Below are 22,516 nucleotides of genomic sequence, written 5' to 3' on the forward strand. Positions count from 1 at the left end.
CCAAATGTGTATCCTAAATGACAATTGGGAGGACAGAAGCACCCAAGCCCCTAGCACCGATTTCATGTTGATCAGTGTAATTATAAACAGAACAGGGACAAAACTATTAACAGAAATATATATCAGTTTCTCGTTTCCCTTTTTTAAAGCAAGCAATTAAGGCACCAAAACTGTTGCATACAATTCATAATTTCGTTTCGTTTACAAAAATGCAGGTACACATATACATATACATATACCTACAAACATACAATAATAATAATTGAATATATTGTGGAACAGAAAAAAAATAAACAAACAATCTATATAGACCCAATAACTAAACACTAAAAGGCGACAGACAAACAATCAGATCAGATTTTGGTTTACATATACAATGAGGGGTTGCATTTTGCATATCTTTGTATGTATATGCCTATATATATATATATATATATTCCTATATATATAATTTACAAATATATAAAGGGATATTATATCGTTCTTTGTATTAAGTGTATACGCTTCACAAAATAGTTATTTTCCTTATACACTTACTTCTTTGTTACTCTTTCTCTCTCTCTCTCTCTGTTTCTCTTTGATCCTCACTTGTTTCCCCTGGCATGTATAGATTTTCCTTTTTCCTTTTCATTAGTTTTGTTATTTTTTGCGTTGGAAGTTAATTAAAATAAATACTTTTTCCTGAATATAATTACTATGTAAATAAATAAATATATGTGGATATATATAAATATATATCGTTATATATATGTTATGCATGTATGTTTGCTCTCTATAAACTCATTTGAAAGTTGTGTCTTTAACAGGTTTTGTGCTACTTTGGAACAAATTTGGTCAAACTTGTTCAAATTTGTTGTTCTATATATTGATTTCATGAATTTGGAGAAATGTTGAAACGAATGAGAACCATTTAGAGTCATTTCGAACGAAAGGACCTTGTTGGAACTTTCTCAATGTGAAGGAGATCTTTCTTTTGGGTTTTCTATACACTTCTCATCATACATCATGCAGAAATTATGGAAGGGGAGGGGGCAGTTAGTGCCGATTTCTAATCTGCATATTACATACAATAAATTCATCATTTATGAAATACTTTTTTGTTGTCTAATTCCGCGTTCCAATCACATGAGTCAAAAAACCTCAATATAGGTTTTGGGGAATTACAAGGAAAGGGCAGAAATAATGTAGATATAGTCGATGCATGCTGATGATTGATAGATACATATATCAATACAGTTTTTCCTCTCTTTCTCTCTCTCTCTTTCTTTGTCTCTCTTTGTTTCTATCCTTTTCTCTTACTCTTTAATACTATGGTAGTATTCTAACTTTTTCTTTTCTAGTTTTCATATTTCTCTAGATTTGTTTCTTAATAGCGCCCTCGATTGATATTCTTAATACGTATGCCCACCTCCAAGACCTGGTCATTGGCTGTGGTAGTGGTTACTACATTGCTGCTGCTGCTGCTGCTACTGCTGGTGGTGCCACCGCTGCCAACAGATGATGAGCCACCGGCCGATCCATTGGAGGTGCCGTTGCCATTGCTGCCATCGCTTTGGGGTGAATTATTATTATTGCTGACATTGGAGGAACTGCATGCGGAAGGTGAGCCGACATTCCCATCACTGGAGCCAATGCCACCAGCTGCTGCCGACACACTGCCAGATCCATTAAGACGTCGCATTACGGTGGTTGTCGTTGTGGTGGTGGTCGTTGTTTCCGCCGCCGCCGGACCACTGGCACCACCTTGCTTCAACAATTGCTGCTGATGGTGGCGATTGTGGTGATTGTAGTTAATGGCAGTAGCCAGGTGATGATCACGATCGTGCACAGCAGCTCCGGCTGCTAATCTCTGACAATTGTTGGCCGAATAGTCATGGGGTCCGCCTACCGTATGCCTTCGCTTGATGGATCGATTCTGCTTATTTTGAATCTGACGTTTCTTAGTCAGATTCATGTCAGTCTTTTCGTCCTTTGTCAGGCCGCTGGTAGGCAGGGAAGTGGAAGTGCAGGCGGAATTGGATGGCGAGCAGCAAGTTGTGGCTGCTGCTGTTGTTGTTGGGGCCGCTGCAGATGTGGCGGACATGTGCCTATTGTGGCTGGATGAAGAGTAGTTGCGACAATTGAAGCTGGCACTTCGAAAGAGTCGATGATGATCCCGATCCCGACGCTTTTTATTGTAGCGCTCGAGAAAAAACGGCGACGGCGATGGGCGTTCGGCAACCAGTAATAGTTTCTCTTTCGGATCGCTTGTTGTGGATCCCTCAGAATCATCATCAGAAGCTGCACCACCTCCACCGCCGCCTCCTCCTCCCCCTCCACCACCACCATTGCCACCTCCACCACTTCCTCTGCCGGAAAATCTCAAATGTAGGTTCTTGCTGCTGTATGAATTGGAAATGGTTACTGTGGAAGCTGAAATGGATGCAGAAGCGGAGGCCGAGTTCCGTTGCTGATTGGGGGCGCTAGCGGTGGGTGTAGCCGCTCCACTTGCCGGCGCTGTGGAGCTGCCCTGGTGTATGGGCACAGTAGCCGAATGCTGAAGTTTGTGTGCCGCCTTAATAAGGCTGGCTGGTAATTGAAGTGGTGCCACAATTGGTTTCACCACACATCCTTGTGCTCCTCCTACGCCTACTGACAATGCCCCTCCAGCTGTCTTCTCATCCAGCATATTGGTGGCTGTGCAAGAGCGACTCAAGAGCATGGAGTGCGGTGCATCCAAGGGATGAAATTGATGAAATAGACGCTCAGGCGATTCATCCGCATAGGGAATGTTTTCAGAGTGCAAGTGTAGCGGTTGGCCAAGTGTATGCCGTCGATTCTTTGGATATTCTGGTGAGCCATTCTCATCATTCGATTCGGAGCCGCTGCGCAAATTTCTCAGCTTACTGTCCAGAGTGTCAGTGATGGTGGTCAATGACATTGAGCCTGAAAAAACAAAGACAGAATTAATTGAAGTTGAATGAATGGTGCGATGGAGTTTCCTTGGGATTTACCCGTATCACTTAGTCGACTGCTTGAGTCATCATCGGTTAGAAGGATCGAGATATCTACACTGGTTCGTTGCTGTGGCTGCTGTTCCACAGAATCTACACTGGCCGAATCCTTTTCATCTAGACTGGCCTTGCGCATGGGTTGCTTCTTGCTCGATCCTGCCACCCCCAGTCCACTGCGTGTAGTCGTCTTTAGGGTAGTCGATGTGCTTGTCGTATTATTGGTGGACGATGAGGACGAGGCGGATGAGCTAAATTTGGTAGTAGTCTTGCTGGAGCTGCTGCTTGTGGTGCTGCTGGCCGAAACCTTAGTATAGTCCAAGGACTGCAAAGGGAAATTGCATTCGTTTATACGCCAAAAGCAGATTAGGAGAATCTATCACTTACCAATACACTTTCGCCGGAATATGTGTCCGAGTTGACTGCACTGCGTTTGCCATGTGTGCGTCTTCTCAACTGGGGTATAAAGCGAGAGGCGCGTGTCTCCCTTTCCGTTATCCTCTCGATCTTGGAGAGATTATGCAATAGCATATTTGTCTGATCCTCCTGCAATTGTGCTGGCTGTGCGGGACTGGCACTAGCCGCAGCACCAGCCACCTCTGACACGTCTGGCAAGGAGCCGCCCTCAAAGAAGTATTCGTACTAGAGATTAAGAAAATTATTGATATCTTCAATCCAAATCTGTTGCCATTTTACGTACCTGTGTTACCAGCAGCTCAACAATACGACACTGATGCTTCATATCCTTGACTGCCGTCTCCAAGGTATCGTTCGGTGTCCTTATGATTGAGGGGCCAAAGATGATGGCCAAATTTTTAGGCTCCATGCGATTCACCTCACAATTGTCACTGACCCGACACAGATGCCGTATCAAATGTTTCATTGTCTCATACGGATGACGCGGCAACGACTCGACAATCTCACGCAACAGCACAATCCTCTCCAGGCCGAACTTTTTGTCCGCCTCAATGAAATTGATGTAGAAACTGGCCGGCATCAGAGCATCTGGCAGGCTGCGTATGAAAAGTTTAAGCAAACTGCTAACCACATTCACATCCTCCCATCGCACATCGTTGGCACAGCTCTCGAATTGGAAATCCTTTGTGTTGACCAATTCCGAGAGTTCGGATATCGCTGCCTTATTCCCGGGAATGCGGTAAATACCAACAACGCCCAGTCCCTTAGTCTCTACAATATTGGTGCATACCTCCACGAGATGGGGTAAATATGGATTCAATTTTGACATGGGACAACTACGCAATGGCAATCCAATGGAACCACAACTACTGCCTGCCTTAACCGTACACGGTGAGGTAAGTTCGCCACCGCTGCTGCCATGAGCTACACCGCCGCCTCCACCACCACGTCGAAAGAGCAAATCCTTCCAATTCTTTGATTTGGGGGAACCCAAATCCTTATCGGGTAGATGCTTGTGGGATGAGGACTTACGCGCCTTCATTATGGGTGAGATGGAATCACTGGTGGCTGCCACTAAAGCTGCAGCAGCTGGCAGAACCTCCATACCACCAGAATGTGAACTTAAGGGAGAGCTATCTGCACCGGCTCCGCCAACTCCAGCTGCCGACTCATCCAAATAGCTTGAGGTGGCTGCTGTCTTTTGCGGTTCGGCCAACTGTTTACCAGCCGGCGTCTCTTGCTCATAATTGAGGCTATCCTTCCACTGGAGTAAACCAAACAGACGTTTCATTTCGGTGCTGCTCTTTGTCTTAAACAGAATTTCTGTATAAGGACCACAAGTGGTTGTGTTGGTGGTGCTGCAGCTGCTACTACTTCCGGTGGTTGCGGTATTGCTTGCAATCGACTCAGCAGGACCACCACCGCTATAATTGGCCATTTTATCTGGCCCATCGTCCAGATTAAGCTCATTGCCCAGGGTGGCCAAATGGGCATTGCCTGAACTTGGTTTCGATTGCATGCGAATAAGAAATTTCTTTTTATCCAATGACTCATCAAAGAACTTGAAATTTCTTATGTCAAGCTCGACGACCTGGACAAACGACAGAAAAGGAGATAATAATTATTTATTTTTTCGCATTATTATTGATCACTTACATTATGCTCCGATTTGGTGTGACGTCCAGAATAGATGCGTAACAAATCACCCTTAATCTCTAGTTTGACCTGACGCCACGAACGATATTCAGACATGCGCTGGAGACAAAAAGAAGAGAATAAGTCACTCTACGTTTGATCACAATGTGATTTGTGCTTACCTTGCCATTGATACATGACGATTTGATCTCGATTTCCGTTTCAAAGGCCTCCAATTCATTTGGTATATACTTGCCGCCATTTAGTTCAGCATCAATATGAATGCTAGACAAGAGAGAGAGAGTATATATGAAGTATACATGGGATTAGAGGAGACTTGGTTTTACCTGCTGCGTAAGTCACTGCTCATGGAAGCACGTCGACTATTCCCATGGGCCGAGAGACGCACATCCTCCAGACCATTGGGCGTCTCAATGAATTCATGACCACCGCCAGTGCTGCCACAACCAGGAATTACATCATAAATAGGTGGATCTGGATGCTCTTCAACCAAAGCCTTTGTCTTTGCTGGCTCTATGACAGCCGCTGCGGTAGCAGCAACTGCAGCAGGAGCAGTAACAGAGGAAACAGATGAAGATGCTGATGCTGTTGATGCTTCTGGATTTGTTGTTGTGCTGGTGCTTGTTGTTGTTGTGTCAGCATTAAAGTCTGCTTCATTATTGGTAGCTCGTAAATACGAAATCCTACGCATTGGTTTACTCTCATCAAAGGAGCTGGATGTCAGAGGTTTATAGCGACGCACCACATTGCCAGTGGCCGTTGATGTTGTGATTGTTGTGTCCACCACCGCAGCAGTTCGTGATTGCAGTAATTCACCTCCCGAATCTTCACTTTGTTCTGGCAATGAGCTAAACTCTAGAAGAGAAAAAACAAAGGAACATTTAAGAACTTAAATTTCCATTTGCTGTTGTTGTTGTTGTTGGTGGTGGTATCTTACTGCTTGCCAAGGATGCTGGTTCAATGGTGGCTTTAGCCAATGTCGCCTTATGTAACTCCATACGGCTGCTGGTTTGACCATCTGTGACTGTATTGGATTGCTGTTGCATTTGATGCTGATGCTGATATCTTGAATGGACTTGATGCAGTGGATGCTGCTGCAGTGATTCATAGAGTACACTTTGTTTCTTTACAGTCGATGAGGATGAATTGCTGGCACCTGTTGCTCCTGCTGCTGTTCCTGTTGTTGCATCTAATACACTATTCGTATTGATGGACAATGGCTTAAAGGGATCAAAACCCTTAGACATATGGGAAACCAATTTACGTTCAAATCTAAAAGTAAAAGTTGTTGAGCAAAGTCATTAGGGGAGAGTGGTGGGAAGAAATTCCTCTCTGCACTTACACTTTATTGGTTACGCCCGTCTCCTGCAATGTGGTCTCAAAGTAATCCAAATCTTTGGCATAATTTTGGCCAACTGTCTGACGATGTTGTGATGCTGTTGCCAATGTGGAAGAGCCCTGTACAGGAGCCGAGGATCTTTGAACAAGTTTGCCTCCAGCATAGTACATATCGTAACCGGCAAGAACAACCTGTTGTTGTTGTTGCTGCTGCTGCTGATGCTTAAGAATTGCTGCTTGCTGCTGTTGCTGCAGTTGTTGCTGCTGCGGCTGCTGCTGTTGGCGTCCACGTGGCGGTGGCGCCGGTTGTGCTGGAAATTGATTATGTACTGTTGAAGTTGTTGGAAAGAAATGTTGTTGTTGCTGCTGCTGGTATTGGTGTTGCTGCTGCTGTTGATTGCCCGGTGATCCGTTACTCGGTACTGGCGATTTGAGGAACTCCTCTTTCTGTTTAATCGACTCGCGTAAACGAATCATTAGATCACTATTTTCACCTCCACTCAATCCCCCCAGCATTTGCCACATACAAGGCCTGTTGACTCAACTGTTGTTGTTGTTGTTGCTGTTGTGGCTGTTGCGACTTTGGTTGGCGAATTGTGGGCGTGGTGGTTGGCGTTGGTGTCGATGTGCTCGGCGTTGTGGAACTAGCTAATACTGTTAAGTTCGGCGGCTGATTGGCACTGCAATTGGAAAGAAAGAAAAAAGATATTAAAAAATGAATATCCAATTAAGCTTATCTGCAGCAGTTAGTTAACCAAGTTTATTTGATTAGTTAGTAGGGGTTACCTCTGCCTGAAATCGGATATTTTGTAGCTTCCACTGTGCCCGAAGCAGTGTAGCAAAGCATTCAACAATTCTGTGGCCACTAAAAACACAAGCAACAATTTTTGTTTTTCGTTTTGTTTTTTGCCATTTCAATTGGGAAGTTTTTGTTAGGAGAAATGTGGTCTGAAGGCGGGGGAGGGGGAAGTGGGAAAAGGTATGCCATTTGATGGGGTGGCTGGGGGGTCTGGAGAGGGAAACCCCACCCATAATATAAATTCTTGCAAAAAATTATGATCTTTCTCTCTTTCTCTGCCTACTGCTTTGTATGTTCCCTTTTCTCTTTTCTTTTTATTGTTTCTTCATTTCCTTTTCATTTTCCTTTACATTTTTCTTTGTTTCCTTTCTGTATATTTCCTTTTCCTGCATTTTCCTTTGTTAGAAATTTCCTTAATATATAATTTACACTTTTTGCTTTATTTTACTGTTTCCCTTGTGTTTCCCTATAGAATTTTGCCTTTTACTTTCTTTCTTGATGTACTTAAAATATATATAAATCGGCAATATATATAGTAAATCATGATTATTATTATCATCGTCATTATCATTGACAACGACAACGACGACGACGATGACAAACATTAGCCATGATCACACAATTGGAATTCAACCAAATAAAGAAACTCAATGGCTGACCGGATTGGATTCGAATCGATTCAATTCGATTGGATTGGATGAATGGCTTCACTCGGTTTGGCTTGGCCTGGCTTGGCTTGAATTGACTTGACTTGGAGGTCTCGGTCCCAGTCCCAGCGATGTGAGTGTGACATTTTGGCGCGTGCCATCAGCAGCAGCAGCAGCAACGGCAGCAACGGTAGCAAATCCAATCAACGTCATCCATCGTCGGTGTCGGTGTGTCTGACATCTTGTTACGCATGCGCAATGTGTGCCCATATTTTGCAAATTTTTGTCACGAACACTCTTTCCCTCCCTCTCCCACTCCCACTCCCACTCCCGTGTTATGGTGGTGGCTACGTAATTTGATGAAATTCTTCAACTACAATTTTTTAAATAATGATGTCCATATCTATGGCTCCTCTTTCACCTCCTCCCCGCTCCACTGATTCACTCCTACACCCACTTCTATCCTCCTTCACTCCTCCTCCTTATTTGCATTGGCTCACTGGTCAAAATTTATATAACATTTCGTTGAAATAATTTTGAAATTTTTGACTTAAAGTCAAATTGATTATTAATTTGTGATTTTTGATTTCTCCTTCCGTGCGACTATCCAGACAAAATGCAACTAACTGGGCAGGCAAAACAAGCTTGTTTAAGCCTTTATGGACTTTAGCAGGAATGTTGACAAAAAAAAAAATATTCGTCGTCTAAAATGTGCCGAGTGGCGACGATGACGGACCGCCCGCCCGCCCCAGTCAGTCTCGACGCAGCCCTACAGCTGGCTTTCGATTGAGGGGGAGGATTATACACAGGTGTTTCTAGGCCAAGATACACATACACACAAGACACAAATACACAGATGGATTGCATTGGATTGGGTTGATTCCATGCTATTCAGTTTGGTTCTGTTCTGTTTTGTTCTACTGTGCTTTACTTTCTCCACATAGATTTCTGTATGTGTGTGAGTGTGTGTGTAGGTGTGTATGTCTTCCATAAATAGAAATCAAAGTTAAACTTTGTTTACACTTAATTTTTGTTTGTACTTAATGTAGAAGAATAGTTTCGTGCAAAATGAAATAAACCTTTTTGTCGCCATTCTGCCCGCTGCACGCACAGTGACACAAAATTCAAGTGAAAATTGTTCTCAGATGAATGCATTGTGCATGTGTTAAGTAAACACACACACACACACACACACACACATGAATTGGTTAAAAACTTTTGCAAGTAATACAATATGTTTTATAAACATGAAAAAATTATAATTCAAAAGGCCTTCAGCAATTCCCAATGCATTCATGTTTAGAGAGCAATAGAGAGGGACAGATTAGAGAGAGTTCGACTGGATTACAGTGTCTCTCAAGAGAGATATACATAGTAATCTATCATAGACTATAATAGATAATACTTCTTCATTGTCGAAATCATTGGACGTATTCTTTAATTTTGTAGCTAATTTTTGGGTAATTTTTCGATTGGCTTAGGTAGTGATGACCAGGTGCTAAATCTAGATTATTATGAGGTTTACTTAATCATGTGGGAGATTTATAACAGTTACTATCAAAACACACAAAAATCGATTTCATTCTATCACATCTTATATTCAAACCTACTTCGCGATATCATAAAATACTCTTCTCTAAGAACCCTTAAGTTTATTTTTCTTTTCTTAACTTATTTTGTGAATGACTTTTAGTTCTTTTTATACCACTGTGCAGTAGTGCATGACGTCCCTTCTCTGTCTTTATAGTTAAATGTTGGCTCCTGCGATTGAAATTTACTTGCATATGAATAGAGTTTTCACACAACAACCGCAGCAAGACCAAAACCACTCACTACTAACCCAAAGCAGTGGCAGCCCTTCCACTTCCACTTGTCATAGCTAATGACCATGACATGACCATACACACACACACACGTACATCCATGTATATTCTGAAGGTGGTGAGGGGTAGCCGCATTTAGTCGGAGGGTTAGAGGAAGGCAGCACTCAACAATTTTCCATCAAAAAGCGAGCGAGTGAGCGAGCAACAAATTAGATTTTGCACACAGCAAAAGGCAGACAAAGTAATTCAATTTGATGTAACACAAAGATGTCAAAGGATGCCTTTACACTTACATACACACACACACACATGAATATTAAGCAAATGGAGAAGGTAAAAGGCATTAACAGAGAGTGAGAGAGTGCCAACTGCGGTAAGGTCAAATCTAGAGATAGTAAATTAATTTAACTATGCAACGAAATTGAATGCATGTGGCAAAGTTTTGCAATACGAAAAGGACAAATATTGTGTGTGTGTAGGTAACCAATAAAATTTGTTTCAAACTATCAAAATACAAAGGCAATATATATATTGTGTTATATGGAATATATATAATCAAATAATAGCAAAAGATATCAAAGGCCAAAGTTAATATTGCAAGATTTTGCTTCTTCTATAACGCTTTATTGGGTTATAATTCTCAAAAATTTAAGCTCGTGAATTCTTTCAAGCTTAAAATATTCAAAATTGGCAATGCAAAAATGTATTAATTGCAACTTGTTGCTATTTATATATACATACATATGTGATATGTTTATTATTTACACGTTCTCTGCATTATTATTATATCCCTTTTGCCTAATTTTGGGGGCACAGTAGTGTAGTAAATAAATTATTCATGTTAACGAATAGCAACAACAACAATAACAAAAGGCTTTTGCTCTAATATTATCTAATAGATAATCGAACAATGCTTTAGCTTTCAGTATGGTATAAAAGCGACAAATGTCATACATATATACTATATCTTTCGTTTCATTGACGTGAGCACAAGTGACTAGATTGAACTCTGCAGGGGCTTCAATTCGTTTCGATTCGATTTGCGCTGATTTGTGGCTTATCGATAAAAGCGGCAGCTGAATGAGCTCTATCTATCTATCTATCTATGGGTCCTATCACATGTGTACCTATCTCTAGCTATCTATATAATGTGTGTGTGTGTGTGTGTGTGTTGGCATGTATGTAGATGATTTCTCTGTTGGCTGGATTGTGTGGAATTTCGCGCTTTTATTGTCTGCCTATAATTGTTGTTACTTTATGTGAATCTATATCTCTTTTACCCCTCTCTCTCTCTCTCTCGGCCTCCCTGCCTTTTCTGCTCTATCTCTTTCTTTCTGGCACTTGTTGTTATTTGTTAATGTTTATCATTGTCTATTTTGCCTTGTGCCAAAATCTTTCAACTCTTTTATGTATCAAATAGAAAGAAATCCAAAACGGTTTGACACATTTTTGTTGGGGTTTGTTTAACCACCGCCCCTCCCCCCAATTTAACACTTGCCATTTCAAAATCAATGATACATACGTACATAAATATATCGATTTTGTTTTCTATGGCCAAATTAAATTTAAATTTTAATAGAATAATTAAATTTTTTTTTGCTTTCCAATTTGATGAGTAAAGTGATAATTGTATTCTAGTTAGAAGATGTGTGGGAAAGGGTTAAGGAAAAGAGTTTCTTCATTACGTGTACGCAGTGTTAGTCTCGCGGGCTATGAAAGAAAGCCTTCAGCATCAAAGATTATTGACTAAAGCGAGCATTTGATTGAACTAGTTTTAAAGGACACGAAAATTGGTTGGGACTCTGATCTTTAATATATTTGGCAAAGGAAAACCTGTTAAAAGTAAGGCTGAAATTCTTGTTGATCGATGGGGTCTGGGTGGTTGGTTGGTTTGTTGGTTGGTGCCGTTCACTACTTTCATCTTTAGCGGCATTTCAACTTCTTTTTCTTTTGCCCTTTTCTTATCAAAATTTTTTGTGTGCCAAGTGTTCAAGGTCTGTCTCTCTCTCTTTATCTCTTTCTCTATCTGTGTGTGTGTTTGTGTTAATTTTGGTAGCAAAAGTGTATTTTGTTGTTGTTTTTTTTTGTTTGCCAATTTGTTTTTACGTTTTTATCTCACTCACCTAGTCTGTGGTGCTATTATCATTGAAACGTATGAAAATGGAAAACGAGATGTTCATATTCATAAATCATAATATTTATCGATAACTGAACGGGGATGTACGAGGGGGTTGGGGGGGTGCCGACACTCTTGATAATGTTGATTTTTGGGCCACAAAGGGAATAACAAGTTTTAACACTTATAACGGGTCACAAAACCCAAAACCAAAATAACAAAAATTAAATAACAAAATATACATATATGTATAAATATATATTTATATAAACAACAACAAACAATTTTGTTATTGTTGTTTTCTGGTTTCTTCGTTTTTCGGTTTTCGGTTTTTTTTTTTTTTTACGAGCATATATTCCGCGAAATCTGCGCGCTTCGCTCGCCAATGGCAACTAAACTAAAGTACAACCCAAAGTCCGGGCGACTAAACTAAAATCCAGCAGCAACAACAACAAAAAAAATAAATAAATAAATAAAAAAGAAGAAGCGGGTAGGGCAGGAGAAGAGGTTAGGGGGAGCACAACAGCAAAATAAAAAAAACGAAAAAAAGAGAAAAATTGGCTTTGTATGCCATGTATGAAATTCATATTAAGCTCGCGCAACTGAACTGACAACACAACCGACAGACAGACAGACGGACGGACGGACGGACAGACCGACAGACAACCCAGAGCCCAGGCAATTGAAAGAGCCTCCATTGAAACAGGGTGAGAGAAGAAGAAGGTGGGAGATGATGATTGAGGGCAGAGTAGGGGGGGGAGGGAGGAAAAAGACCATGGCGAGGAGCAAATCATCGAACAATGTTCGCTCTTCCCTTTTTTTTTTTTACTTTTACAAAATAAAAGACACCAAGGAGGCAAAAGAAAGACACAACGAGTGTGTGTGTGTGTGGCAGGGGGGAGGGAACGAGGTGAGAAGGTTTGGAAAATGATATAATAAAATATATGTGTATATGTACATACATAGCGAAATAGAAGAAGACTGAGTTTTGGCCCACACATACTTGAACACGATGTGGCAAACGAATCACTATCAGTCACAAACGACTGACCAAATAATTACCCCCGCCTTCTTGTCAGCCATCGTTTTTTCCACCCAATCTAACTAACCACCCACCCACACACACATACTGAGAGTGCCACCCCACGTCAATTGCCAATACATGGATATAAGTAGTTAAATATTTTCATGGAAACTGGTTGAACTAGTTTCAAAACAAAGAAAGATTAAGGAAAACCAAATCAAAAAGTCCTTTTCCTTTAAAGAGGAGTTGAATGGTCTGTCAAAGAGATTACTCGATCCGCAATTGGTTTAATAGATGGATATATTTGAATATATATTCAGAACTATGGCATTTTAATTTATTTAAAGTAGAAGAGTATACAACAATATTCCATTCCTGCCAATGTATACAACAATGTTGATGTTGATGTTACTTGGGGTGGCTTCTTGAATTGGTTCAAGTTTCGCCACTCATCAATCAAATCAGTCAAAACTTCAGCTAGCAACAAGGATATTAATGTCACATACCTCTAAGAAAAAAAAAACTAAGCTACATCAGGATTACTATATTTACTGAGATGGTAGGTTTAAGTAGCCAACAAATTAAAAAGTAAGCGAGATGAATGAGCAGAAGAAGATGAAGATCATTTATGATATATATTTGTTCAAAAAATTCTCAACGTCATGGGGCGACGCCATGTCTGAGAGTTAATATATTTTATTCTATAGATATATTCCTCTTCCATATGAGTGTGTGTGTGTGTGTGTGTGTGTGTCTGTTGTTGGCATATTCCATCAGAGGGAATGAATTGCCATTCACTCATTCATTCACTTACTCATCCACTAAAAGTGAGTTCAGTGTTCACATCAAGTGCTCTGTTATGTTTTTCATTCTTTTCTATACTCTATCAAAAATTAAATTGACAAATGGATTTAAATCATTTAACATTTTATGTCTTTTAGTATATGCAAAACACCTTTCTCTAGAGTATTAAAATTTAGTTACTCTTGCACTTAGTGAAGCGTATTTAAAAGTCGTTGCTAAAGTGTTAAAGTATTTTGCCTTTTTCCTTTATGAAATTGTTGTTATTTTTTTCGTTTTTATTTATTTATTTTGATTATTTAAATGCTTTTTTTCCAAATTCAATTAAATCTGTCTTAATCATTCAACAATGGAACTCGAGCGTCAACAGTGTAAATGGAGACTCTATAGACTTTGTGTGTATTCACCCAGTAGCTGTATATATATGTATGTATATAATGCTTTTTAAATAGTTCAACAATCAATTTGGTTTTACATACAAATTGTATCTACTATATAGGATAGATTGCACATACATACACATTCGAATTCGAATAGTCAGTTATACAGTTAGGTATATATAGTATATATAAGGCCCTTGCGAATTGATCTAGGATTTCATTAGACCAATTGAAGTTAAGAATGTGTTGATTAAGTTTACAAGAAACTGTGCAAACTCTGTCAAACGGTTGTGTAACACTTGTTCTTGTAAGTAGTTCTTCCACGTAATTTGAATTGATAATATGACGGACGTGACAAAAAACAATAAGAAATTATCGGCCCTGTCCAATATGTTTGTTTGTATATGAATCACAGAAATTGAAATGTGCACACAAGTTATTGAGAATAATAATACCTTTTGAATTAAATAGGAATTTTGCATTTTGATATTTTCTAGATAAACAAATTTCCAATGAAAAATTTATATTAAAAGAATGTTTTTATAGACAAGTATATTAAAATAATATATTTGTATATGAGGAATATGACGTCTTTTATATGCTCTACAAATGAATGACTAAAAGGATATACTTAAAACTTAATTGCTGTGATCTGTCTGCCAAGATGTTAAACTAACTCTTTATTAATGGAAATCTAAAGAAATGCAAATGTTTATTTTTATATAGAGTATTTGATTGTCGTTGCCTGGCAATTAGTTCTTTAGTTTTATAGGACGACAAGTCATCATCATCATCATCATAAATGAATTAATGGCGGTGAGGTAAATATGTCTGGCGAATTTTAAAACTTTTCGCACTAAACAATTATGATTTTTGGGGAAGAGAAAAGCGGGCCAATATAAATATGTCAATGTCTAATGTGCACAGTGTCACAAGGCACAAGGCAACTCAGAAACATTGAAAGTTTAGTCGAATTGATTAGCTGGTCTTGAAAATATTTGTGAATCAAAATTGTGTTGTATTTTCTTTTTTTTCATTTCAAATTTTCTGTAGTCTTTTGGACATTGCCTAACATGGATAAGAAACGAACCTTACGAATGATGAAAGTATTGTTTATGGTGGTATATAATGATAACTTTTGCTGGAGCTTTATCAAAAGTTACGGCATGTTCTTTGCGGCTGTAGGATTGGCTGGATCGTTTCAAGGCTTTCAGCTATCGACGAGCCCTGACCCTGGATTCTAAACACAAGGCGCCAGGAAACGGAAATGGATTAGTGAATCAAAAGGCTATATAAACTAATATTAATAAATACAAGAGTTAAACATAATTTTCCAACACTGCATTGTGTAATTGACTTTGCAACTTATTGTCCAACATTGAAATATTGCTTTAAATGGCATAAAATTTGATTTATTTTAGATAAAATGTCATGGAAAATGCATTTTGATCGCACTGTCTTGACTGGGCCTATGTGAATGTAAGAAGGTGGACAGATAGATAGAGATTTAAGAGAGAGAGAGAGAGAGAGAGGGAGCGAGAAAAAGATAGAGTGGGCAGCACAACCTGCTGCTTTGTCTGGCTAGACAGCCTGCCAGCCTGCCTGACTGCTATTCAGCTAATAAACTTAGCCCTGACTCTCGTCTCTGACGTCAATGGCCAGACCAGACCAGACCAGGTGATTGGACTTACCGCATAAAGCCGGTGGAGACGAGCTGCTGATGCTGCAAATGTTGCTGATGCAAATGATGGTGATGCTGCCGCAGACCAGCATGGGCCATGTCACCAAAATCAATGCTACTGCTGCCACCCGAACCGGCAAGGGATGGATGACGTTGCTGTTGACTGATTGATCCTCCACTGGCATTACTTGTTATGCTGCCAGACCGACTGCCTCCACCTCCACCTACACCTCCGCCATGAACGATAGCAGCAGTTGCGGCATGATCATGAGGCGAGGCAGCAACAACAGCAGTGGGATATGAGATCAACTGTTGCTGCTGTGGAAATGTTGAGGATATTATGTGACTGGCGGCTACCGAACCATTGACCATAAGGGATGGTGAATGTGAATGCCGATTCGATTCTGGTGTATGGGCAATGCTTGTATAGTGCTATCATAGAGAGTGAGATATAAAGAGAAACAATAAATGATTAGTTTTTGAATGCCTTTTGACCATTGTCCTGTCCTGTCTTACCATTTGAAGTACATCGCATTCCTTGGGCACAACGTGCAGCGTAAGCACCGCTGGCGTCTGTTTAATCATCGATACAATTGTGCTATAGGCAATGCCAGCTATGGGCGTACTATTCACCATCAGCACACGATCGCCCGTCTGGAGATTGGCATAGTGTGCCGGTCCGTTCGCTTGCACCTCTTTGATGAAAATGGTCTCCATCGCTTTCACTTGGTATGATGGCTGCTGCTGCTGCGGCGATGTTGGTGACGTTGGATCCATGCCTCCGCCGCTGACGCTGCCGTTGCCGCCGCCTGATGCCGCTTCCTACACAACAACAGCAAAAAAAAGACAACAACAAAACGTGTAAAAACGTGAAACAATCTTAAGCCAAGGGGAAACAACTTCAAGCTTCCAGAGACAGAAGAGAGAGAGAGAGAGAGAGAGAGAGAGAGAGATGGAGAGAGGGATACGTATACAAGAGACTTTGAGAGAAAGAGTGCAAGCGAGAGGGAGAGCTTTTAATAAAAGTGAAATGAATAAAACGCAAATGAGTGCAAAAAAAAAAAAAAAAGAAAAAGAAGACAGAAGTGGTTGTTGTTATTGTTGTTTTTGGCATAAACCACAATTTGCATACTCTTCTCTCCACATTCATATTTGTGTGAGGCATATGAGAAGAATGATCTATCAAGATGAATTCATTCTAAATATGATTAGAAACAAAAGGCAAAGATTAATGTCAAAGTATTCCAAGTACTTTTGAATAATTAGTTGTGAAAAAAGTTAACAATTTGCAAAATGTTTCACCAAATTGCTGCTATCTGTACTCTCTCGTCAAAAAGGGTATAAAAAGAAAGCACATAATCCAACGACAATTTGAATAAACAGCGCGTGCCCCCCTCTGCTGCTGTTACGAAACAGCGCTGCCAACTGAAGCAGAGGCTGAGACAGAGACGGAGACAGAGCCGCCTGCTGTCTGATGACTAATTGTGGATTGACCGGTGCGCAGGCGCACGCTCTGCTTTTCCTTCATGCCATGCCATCCTCTCTTCAACTCCCTTTCACCTCCTCCTCCTCCTTCTCCTTTCTCTTCTTCTATATACACTCACCTGCGTCCAAGCAGCAGCAGCAGCAGCATTAACAGCAACAGCGGCAGCAGCGGCTGCATCATCTTCCGGTGGATAGGCAATAAAATGACGTAGCGTAAAACCGAAACCCTGATTCGGACGCCTTCGTATTACAACCAACTTTGGTTGTATGGATGAGGCGGCAATTGCTGCATTATTGGCAGCCGCTGCTGCTGCAGCTGCTGTGCTTGGCGTCGCTGCTGTTGCCGTTGCCGTTGCTGTTGCCACTGCTGCTGCTGTGGCTGCTGCTGCTACTGCTGCTGTTGTTGCTGAATTTGAGTTTTGTAACATTTTGCTGTTTCTCCTTTTTGCTTCTTCTTCTTCTGCTGCTGCTGTTGTTGGTTCGGTTGATGCCCGGGTCGTTTGTTTGGTCGGTCGATCGGTTTGGGGCTAACTTTTTCTGCTGTTGCACTTGCCAGTTGCCGTTGCAGTTGCAGTTGATGGGTTTTTTTTTTATCTTCTTTTTTGTAGGGCGGGAAGAGGAGAGCCTGGCGCTGGTGGGGCAGGGGATTGGTGGGTGGGTTTTTTTTTTCTATGAATTGCTTTTGATGCTTAGGCGGTGAACCTGTTGATAGTTGTTGTTGTTGTTGTCGTTACTGTTGTTGTTTTTGTTGGCTATGTAATAGATTTTTTTCTTTCGTTTTGTTGGCACCCTCATTTGTAATCCTTAAAGAAATTGCGCGTTTCGATGCGGCATTACTATCTCCGTCTCTTTTGGGTTTTTTTAGTGGAAAATGTTATTTAATTAACGTCCCCATCAATGATGATGTTGATGTTGCCTGCCACAAGAATGGGGCGGCGCCAGGAGGCCCATCCCAAAGTACGTTTCATCATAGTCGGAATGATGCTTTAAATTGTGCGTCAATATCTGCAAATAACCAAAAACAAATCGAAATGTTAATAAAGATATATGTACATATATTGCTTTTTTCCTCTATGACAATTGCAACAATCAATTGTCGAAAGAAACTGGCAACAAAAACATTTAGAATATTAAAGTTTCCGATATCAATTATTCAAACATTTCGATCATAAAGATTTCTTTTTCCAATAAAAAGAGACTAAAGTGTATTTATGTTCCTTATTGCTCAAAAATATATATTAAATTTGATGACATTTTAATTATCCAACTCGGTTAAGCCAGTTTATCGGGATTTTTATTACCACAAACCTTTTTATTTGACTTTGGAATGTAATTTACGTTAGAGAATTCTCTGACTGGGAATTCTCTGACTTTTTGGACCTTGACCTTGACAATTCTTTGTTCTCATCTCCATCATTTTGGTTGACCTTCATTGTTTCCTGTCATTGACACTAGCCTGTTGCAAAATAATAACTGAACTGAACTGAAAAAAAAGGTATATTAACCCTTCCCTCTTGTTTCAACTTTTTCCCTCTTTTATATTATTTTTTATTGCTAGACAATTTAATGTTTGTGTTGTTTCTGTTTCGCTCTCCCCCTCTCTGCTACTCTTTGTGCTTTTTGGGTCATAAACGTTGAGAAGCCGTCACTGCCACATTATATCATCCATCCGTTTGGGATGTAACTCCAATTCCATGTACAGTTAAGTGCTTTTAACTAACCAAACTAACAAAAGACCACAAAAAAACAACTTCGTTGACGTCTGTGAGTTCAACGACTTGTAGTTACCCTAGAAACAACTTCCTTTTGACCAATTCGAAACAGAGATCATCTATTAAATCATATTTTTTGTCTCCTATATCATCAAAGAGTGGGTGAGTATATATACTTTTAAGGGATCTCTATTCAATGGGTCTTGGGTGTAACCTTTTTGCCACCCAGATGAAATGGCGCACAGGGTAAAAAAAGCTTAAAGACAAAAACCTTTTTTACAGCTTTAATTACAACAATGCACATAACCATAAAAGCGAAAGAAAAGAGAAAGAAACTCACACTAAAAAAAAAAAACCCAAAAATAACATAATGTGTGTAAGTGTGTGGGACTATGTGTGGACATTGACCGTCAAAAAATATATATGTATGTTTGTTGGCCGAAACGTGTAATAAGCCTAGTCGTATTTACTATATGGGAGGGTTACTCCCCTCTATCCCACCTGCCTATAACGGTTAACTACAGTTGAAAGCAGCTGTAAACTAAAAAATCCCAAAAATTACGGGCTTTGGGATTTATAACTGAATAGATATCTCACAGGTGACGGGCGGGCTAACTTTCAATGCTTAATGCAGGGTCGCGCCGTAGACGTTAAGCCTAAATATGATCAGTCTTCCAGTGCCATTTAATATTAATATTATCTCGAGACGATTATTTGCCTTTTAAAGTACTTCAAACAACCTTCAAATGATCCTTCAAATTGTCGCCGAGGAAGGACTTTGGTCCCACTAAAAAGAAACTAGAACAACGTTTCGCAAAGTGCATAGAGTTGACTTTAGGATATTGCCGGAAGAAACGCAGGAAAACGAGAGGAAGTGGAACAATTTTGAATCTAAAATAAGATTGAACTTAAACTATTGTTAAACCTTTTGTGGAAAAAAGATTTGCAAATAATTTTCAATAGAAAGATTGCCAATGTAATATCACTCTCTCTCTCTCTCTCTCTCTCTCTCTCTCACTCTCTCAATAAGTTGACTGCTGTTTTCTGAATAATTAAGTGCATCTAGTCCAAACGATGTGGTCGGACTCAGTATACCCCAAAAGTTTCAATTGCCCTTTCTGTGGATTCTCTATAAAGTTCACATAGTTAGTCTGCCAATTGAACTTATACCGTTAAGTTTTCTGTTTTTCCAATTGTTTTGCACTTGCCTGCTTCTCTCCCCCTCCCTTACTCCATTGCACTCATCTGCCCCCTCCCTCCTTTACAATAAATAAGTCAAAGGCCTCTTTTGCTATAATTGCAAGTTATGTAAATGCTATAAGAAGAGAAGACGAACAACTAGAGTGAGAGAAAGAGAGAGAGAGAGAGAGAGCGAGAGTAAGAGAATCTGAAATTAAGATTATCTTTTCTCATTATTATTTTGGTTGTATACCCTGCAGTTTTCTTTTTTGTGGAAAATGGCACGTTTTATGTGCATAAATTGTTGTAAAATTAACTCTGCATTTTTGTCAGGCACTTTTCTTTCTTTAATAACATATGATCATAGATTTGATAAAGGGTATTAGCTAGCTGATGCTTTCATTTAACAAAGATAATTTTCAATTCCAATTTTTTCCTCTACTTTTGGGGCAGGTCAATCCTATCATCTCCTCCCTCTTAACAACCTCTAGTTTATGTATGTGCCTCGTCCCTTTCACAATCTCTATCTCTCTCTCTCTCTCTCTCTCTTCGCCCGCTGCGCTGTGATCAAGTGTACGGGAGAGGCCTTGGTTATGCTCACGTTCCATATGCTGCTACCACCCACCTCCTCCCTATCACGCTCTCTCTCGCTCTCTCTTTCTGTAACCCTTGCCGCCCCCTGCTCACTCAATTTTTATATCAGCTACGCGCGCGTACAATATCATTTTTGTTTTTCTTGTTCAGTTTTGTTTTGGTTTTGTTTACTTATAAAATTCAATGTTTATTCTCTTGGTTGTCATGCGTCTGTCTTTGTATTCACTTTTCCTGCCCCCCCGCCCCCTTTTGATCCACATATGTTTATACATACATATCTATACTATTCAAATATGTTTGTATGTATGTATATCTACACCCTGTATCCGTACCGTACATGTTTCATTCCGACTGTCTGTATGTGGCCATGGCTTTAAACAGTTACTTGATGGTTGATTGCGGGGCAGTGGGTGGTAGTGGTGACGTAAACTTTCCAGGATGAGCATTTTAAAGAGGGAATATACACACACATATGTACAAATGTATAACAAAATCTTCAATTGTTTGAATAACAATAAATACAAATCGATTATTCAATTTCTAAACAAGATACAAATTTAATTTTTCTATTCAATATCGATCAATTTCTTAACTTTTTCAAGAAGTTTAAGTTTATTTAATAACCTGCATTTCTTGTAGGAACGTAAGAGCTCACAAATACTGAACAGCCTATTAAGGAGAAGTAAAAGGATTTGGTTTAAACCAGTGTGGGATCAAGACATCCACGGGGTCTGAAGCAATTATCTCCTTACACAGGCTCAAAGAGTTCAAAGTTTTCGATTTTAGTAACTTTTAAGTTCTTATTCAGAATTATTTTAAATGGCCAGTAGTTGTCATTACTTAATTGCTTTTTATAATTTCTTCAGCTAAAAAATATTGGATTCTCAAGGGAACTTCCGACTCCTGTTTACGTGGCTAATCCGGCACTTGTTTTGACCATTCCTTCAGGAGGAACCAAAATAAGAAATTGAAAAAAAAAACCAAGAGAATTGTGAGGAAAAGGGGGGAAGAGTAGCGTCAACACGCATGCCCCACCTCCAGAAAAAAAAAAAGAAAAAATTTAAGAAAACGAAACAGCAAAACAGAAAAAAGGTTCGCTAAATGAGGTCAAGGTAGTCTCTCTCTCGCTCTGACTCTCTTGACTCATTGTGTTAACATATATACACATACATAAGTACCATTTGTGTGTATGTTTGTGTGTGCTTCAGTATTTATGTTTGTATTTAGTCAAAAAGAAGTTTCTTCTACTTCATTTATCGATTTGGCGTCAAGAATTGGATTAATTTTGCGAAAATATTTCTTTTTTTCTTTCTTTTTATACTCTTTGCTGCTGCATTTTTGTGCCCCTTTCTTCTTCATCATAATTTTCTTCGCTCGAACATGAAATAAACAATTCCAAAATAAACGAAAATGAAGTACATTTGCCTGACTTTGCGTCGTCGTCGTCGTCGTCAATACACTTGGCAACAAGTTGAATGGCACCCAACATAGGCGGCAGGCTCCTTCAGAGAGACACGACAAGATCTCTCCCTCAATCTTACTCTCTTGCCAACGTTCTTGTGGGAAGAAACATCAAGAGACTGACAGAGAGAGAGAGGGATTGTTTGAGTTGTCGATTGGTCGGCTAATTGGGGCCCAATTCTTTGATGTCCCTGCGTTTGTTTGTTTGCACAACATTTTTATTTGTATATTGTTTTTAATGTTCTTTTTTTCCGATTGGGTAAAGAAACCTTTTTGTCGATAACTCGAAATTCCTTACCCGCCTCCCAAATAGGTTAGTTAGGTTAGGTATAACGGCAAATGTATCTATAAAAGTGAAGTTTCTAAAGATTCAATTAAACGAACATTGGAAAGAGAAATCCTATGTCCATAAA

At 39.8% G+C, this 22,516-nt stretch overlaps 2 protein-coding genes across 2 annotated transcripts in view; one reads left to right on the forward strand and one right to left on the reverse strand.

Moving 5' to 3' along the window:
- Window positions 1-168: 168 nt before the first annotated feature.
- Window positions 169-22,516, reverse strand: part of RhoGAP19D (Rho GTPase activating protein at 19D) — a 31,224-nt gene continuing 8,876 nt past the window's right edge. Inside the window, 13 exon segments of the mRNA XM_068303773.1 lie at window positions 169-2,925; window positions 2,994-3,315; window positions 3,378-3,632; window positions 3,691-4,998; window positions 5,064-5,162; window positions 5,225-5,327; window positions 5,390-5,918; window positions 6,001-6,335; window positions 6,406-6,912; window positions 6,914-7,081; window positions 15,683-16,104; window positions 16,189-16,494; window positions 17,277-18,162. Of these exon segments, the coding sequence (XP_068159874.1) occupies window positions 1,367-2,925; window positions 2,994-3,315; window positions 3,378-3,632; window positions 3,691-4,998; window positions 5,064-5,162; window positions 5,225-5,327; window positions 5,390-5,918; window positions 6,001-6,335; window positions 6,406-6,912; window positions 6,914-7,081; window positions 15,683-16,104; window positions 16,189-16,494; window positions 17,277-17,585 (6,222 nt within the window). The 5' untranslated portion in view covers window positions 17,586-18,162 and the 3' untranslated portion in view covers window positions 169-1,366.
- Window positions 14,934-16,156, forward strand: LOC137587381 (uncharacterized). The gene is made up of 2 exons (XM_068303775.1): window positions 14,934-15,339; window positions 15,413-16,156. The coding sequence occupies exon 1, from the start codon at window positions 15,065-15,067 to the stop codon at window positions 15,233-15,235; it is 171 nt and encodes a 56-aa protein (XP_068159876.1). The 5' UTR covers window positions 14,934-15,064; the 3' UTR covers window positions 15,236-15,339; window positions 15,413-16,156.

Source organism: Drosophila tropicalis, unplaced genomic scaffold (genome assembly GCF_018151085.1).
Source record: "Drosophila tropicalis isolate 14030-0801.00 unplaced genomic scaffold, ASM1815108v1 contig_158, whole genome shotgun sequence".
Classification (NCBI taxonomy): Eukaryota; Metazoa; Arthropoda; class Insecta; order Diptera; family Drosophilidae; genus Drosophila; species Drosophila tropicalis.